The sequence below is a fragment of the Henckelia pumila genome, chromosome 1, assembly GCF_033568475.1.
Source record: "Henckelia pumila isolate YLH828 chromosome 1, ASM3356847v2, whole genome shotgun sequence".
Taxonomy (NCBI): domain Eukaryota; kingdom Viridiplantae; phylum Streptophyta; class Magnoliopsida; order Lamiales; family Gesneriaceae; genus Henckelia; species Henckelia pumila.
The window spans coordinates 11,718,522-11,722,378 of NC_133120.1; the positions used below are offsets into that span (position 1 = coordinate 11,718,522).

The window sequence follows — 3,857 nt, forward strand, 5'->3', positions numbered from 1 at the left end:
TTACTAATACTAAGAAAAACCTGAGAGATCACTTCTATAAAAATATACTTATTTTATTTCATAGTAGATATTGAAGAATTAAAAAATTATTATTATTGTATACTCACTAGCACACAAAACTATATCAATCTTTTCCAAATTTCATTCAAGTTTAAAGGAAACACTATATTAAATTATTTTCGTTCAGTAATTTAGAAAATTTTTGGTTTTGATACTTTTTTTTTATTACTTGAAACAACTATATTAATCGAATATAGTTTATTTTGTTATCATAGTCTCCTACGTAACATAAGTGATAGGAGGATCGGAAAACCTATATTAACACACATTAAAATTAATCTAAGCCACACGAAATGAGATAATATAAGATAAAACATAGGAAAGCATCAATCTAGAGTTTCTTTCCACATAAGCCACACGATGTAGTTTCACTTTATTTTGTAGGTAGAGTATAATGTGTGTAACATAAAATAAACATTATTCCAGTAGTCATGTGAATTACTAGCAGGGAATCTGTGTAATATTTTCAATAATCTTATAAAATTTATTTTTAGTATAATTAGTCTCTAAACGTTTTATGTAAAAATTATTGTTCAAAGAAATTATTGTAAATCCTTACATTAAGTGTTAAGAAATACTAGTTGAATACAATATACAAATTATGTGATTATTAAAGAGCCAAAAACTTATAAGCCTTGAAAACTTAAATATCCTCAGTTTCTCAGCAACCAAAAATCTCAGTTTCTCAGCATGCCTCCTCATCGTCAAATGTCCTAATTTCATCAATCCCCTCATTTATCAATTTTTTTCACAAAACTCTTCATTAACTGCCTTATATTTTAGGCTTGAACCCACCAAATCATGCATCCCCTCCTCAACACCAGGTGTCCAAATGTCATCAATCATCTCATATATCAATTCTTCCCAAAGCCCTTCATCATTTGGCTTACAATCCCCTTTTTCAGAATATAATTTTTCCTCCATAATCACTTGAGGTTTTTGCATACTCAATGCCAATTTCTCAAGCTCCAAATCACCAAATCTTGGAATTTCACAACACACTCGAGGGTCTAACTTAACATAAAAATCCACATCAGCATCATTTTTGTCTGCATTTTCTTCACTTTCTTGGCCTAATTCGGGAAAACAAACATCAATTGTGTTTTCCCTTTCATGGAACACTAATTCTTCATCCCCAACATCATTTTTGGAGACATGGTTTAATGTTGTTCTTCTCCTTTTGTTGCTGATTACTTCTTCAACATCTTTGTTCTGGGATTTTGACAGCATTAATCGTTGCAATAACATGGGGTTTTGTAAAGCTTTTGCGAATAAACTTATGGTGTGTTTTTGCTCCATTTCTGCCCTTTTCAGCCTTTGTTCCATTGTTTGAAGATATGACAAAGTCGTTCGCTGTTGCTGCCTAAGTTTCACTAATTCCATCTCTAGGACTTGCTTGTTGCGACTTAAACAATCGATTTCTTCATCTAATCCAAAACTTCCATCCCCCACGCAGGAATGTAGGCTTCGATTCGATGTTTGAGAACTCAAACACTGTGTCTTTCTTCTTAGGATGCTTTTTAGAAGATGTCTTTGTCCCCTTAGAAACCCTTCATTTGCAAACTCCCATCTGTCTGGATTAACCTTCTTGAAACCCTGAAAAATCACATTTCTTCATAGTACTATATAAACATACACTTCACAATATTTCTAGATCTCTTGTAAATATTACAAAAATCATCATCTCTATCTTTTAGAATAAAATGCAGATCAATTTGATGAAAACTAAATTAAAGCATGCATCGAGGGGTTTGCCTTTTAGATTCATTCAAACCAATTTAAGAAAAAAAGTTGAGAAAAGAGAAGAATAATACTCACATAAGTATTAAGCTGCCTGACAAAACTTGAGAAATTATTGTGCTTGAAGTAGTTTGGAAGAAGATTCGTTGCAAATGTTTGAGGATCCCAAACAATGAAACTATTGTTACCTAAACTCCAGGAAACGATTTCGTTCGTGCTCGGATCTTCAACAAAATCATAAGTTTTGCTCAGAAACGCGGGAGGACCAGTGTCGAGTAAAGCTCCAAATGGCTGAGGGATCAGCTCATCGTTATCCCAACACTGTAATGAACCTGATCCAACAAACTCCCCCTTTACAAAATCAATAGATCTGTAATTCATAATCTTTCTATGGAGTTTTTCAATAATATAAGATCTCTAAAAAAATATCCTTATTTTCTGGTAAAATCTTGAAGTTAAATAAATAGGGTTTAAAACCAAGGATTACCAAGAAATATTAATTCAAGCTACAAGCACGGCTTCTTTATGTATGTATATATATATATATATAATAAGATCAGTAATTAAATACTTTTCGAGAAAAAAGCTATATATATATATCCTTTCTTTTTCTTGTTTTTTTTTCTTTTTTTTTTGTTTTCAAGTTAAATCTTGAGGTTAAATATATATATAGGGTTTTGACAGAAGATTATCAAGAGTACTCAAATCAAAAGTACGGGTAATGTTTTTTTCTTAGAAACTAAACTGAAGGAATTCAGTTACTGGGTGGATTTAAGAGAGAGAGAGAAGAAGATTAGGGTTAAATAGAACAATTAACAGCTGATCAAAGATGGAAAAAACGAGAGTTAAGCTAGGTTTTACATTTTAGGCAAGATGGAGAAAATATTTAAATAGAATACTTTGTCGAATTATTTAATGGCAACATGCAGTACTTTATCCACATTTTTTTTATAACGTTGAATAAATGGAAACATGAATAAATTATTATTATTATAATAATCTGTATCTGTCTCAATTATGATCATTTATTCATTTTTATGCATTTGATTACATTGTGTATATTATTTAACTAAGTATATAGGGGTGGTATAACGTATCATATTTTATATGTTTTAAAATTTATAAATTTATTGTTTAAAATATCATATATTTTTAAATTTTTATATATTATTTCGGTATTATGGTATATATCGAAATTTTTAAATTTAATGTCATAAATCTTCGATATCATTACCGTACCGTATCGAAATCTTTGATATACCAAAAATTTATAAATTTGGTAATGTTTCGGTATGGTAAATATTTTTCGATGTTATATGAACATTTTGACGAAATATGACTGCAAGACAAAAGAAACCAAAGTTAGTTCACTTAACGATCACTAAAGTATTTTAAAAAATAAATTAGAACACCACCGTATCATCAAAAGTTAGCAAAATCATTTCATGTTATTCATTTGGTTTTTCAATCGAACATTAGGATTTCGTGATTATTCTTAGTTCTCTTTGAAGTAACTCTTTTTTAACAAAAAGCATGCAGTAATATTCAATTAATCTCCGATATTAAATGCTGCAATAATTGCGACAAGTTGGTTCCAACTAATATTAGACACGCGGCACCTTGTTACACATGGATAAATGATACTGACAAGTGCCATATATGTTATTTAATAGATTATTATTACTTTGTGTTCAATATTTCAGACTTTTGTCGGATATAGACAAGTGGGAGTGGTCGATTACGTTTAGACAAGTGGAAATTAAAGCGATGAAACGACTGAGAGATAACTTATTTCCCCACCTATTTTGGAGGATTGTTTAGGAAATAGTGTGAGCCATCACAGATACCAATACAGAGATTTACATGTCCTGTCTACAAAGATTAAAATATTTAGGATAAAGACATCTTGTCAATGAAATAGCGCCATGTGGTATATCGAAATGGACCCATCAATATATAATAAAAATATTTTCAGAATAATAAGTTTAAAAGAAGTGTGTCATGTTGCGAGCTTAGGTTCACGAAAATATGACTGCAAGAATGAATCTGTATAATAA

At 30.3% G+C, this 3,857-nt stretch overlaps 1 protein-coding gene across 1 annotated transcript; it reads right to left on the reverse strand.

The window, feature by feature from the left end:
- Positions 1-603: 603 nt before the first annotated feature.
- LOC140875528 (heat stress transcription factor A-2c-like) lies at positions 604-2,535 on the reverse strand. Its single transcript, XM_073279235.1, has 2 exons — positions 1,879-2,535; positions 604-1,656 (listed from the first exon to the last, which is right to left on the reverse strand). The coding sequence occupies exons 1-2, from the start codon at positions 2,179-2,181 to the stop codon at positions 799-801; spliced, it is 1,161 nt and encodes a 386-aa protein (XP_073135336.1). The 5' UTR covers positions 2,182-2,535; the 3' UTR covers positions 604-798.
- Between the last annotated feature and the right edge of the window lie 1,322 nt (positions 2,536-3,857).

Coding starts and splice junctions, on each gene's coding strand:
- LOC140875528 (XM_073279235.1), bottom strand. CDS start 2,181: ATGAATTACAGATCTATTGATTTTGTAAAGGGGGAGTTTGTTGGATCA. Junction 1,657..1,878: donor TCAGGCAGCTTAATACTTAT/GTGAGTATTATT, acceptor GTGATTTTTCAG/GGTTTCAAGAAGGTTAATCC.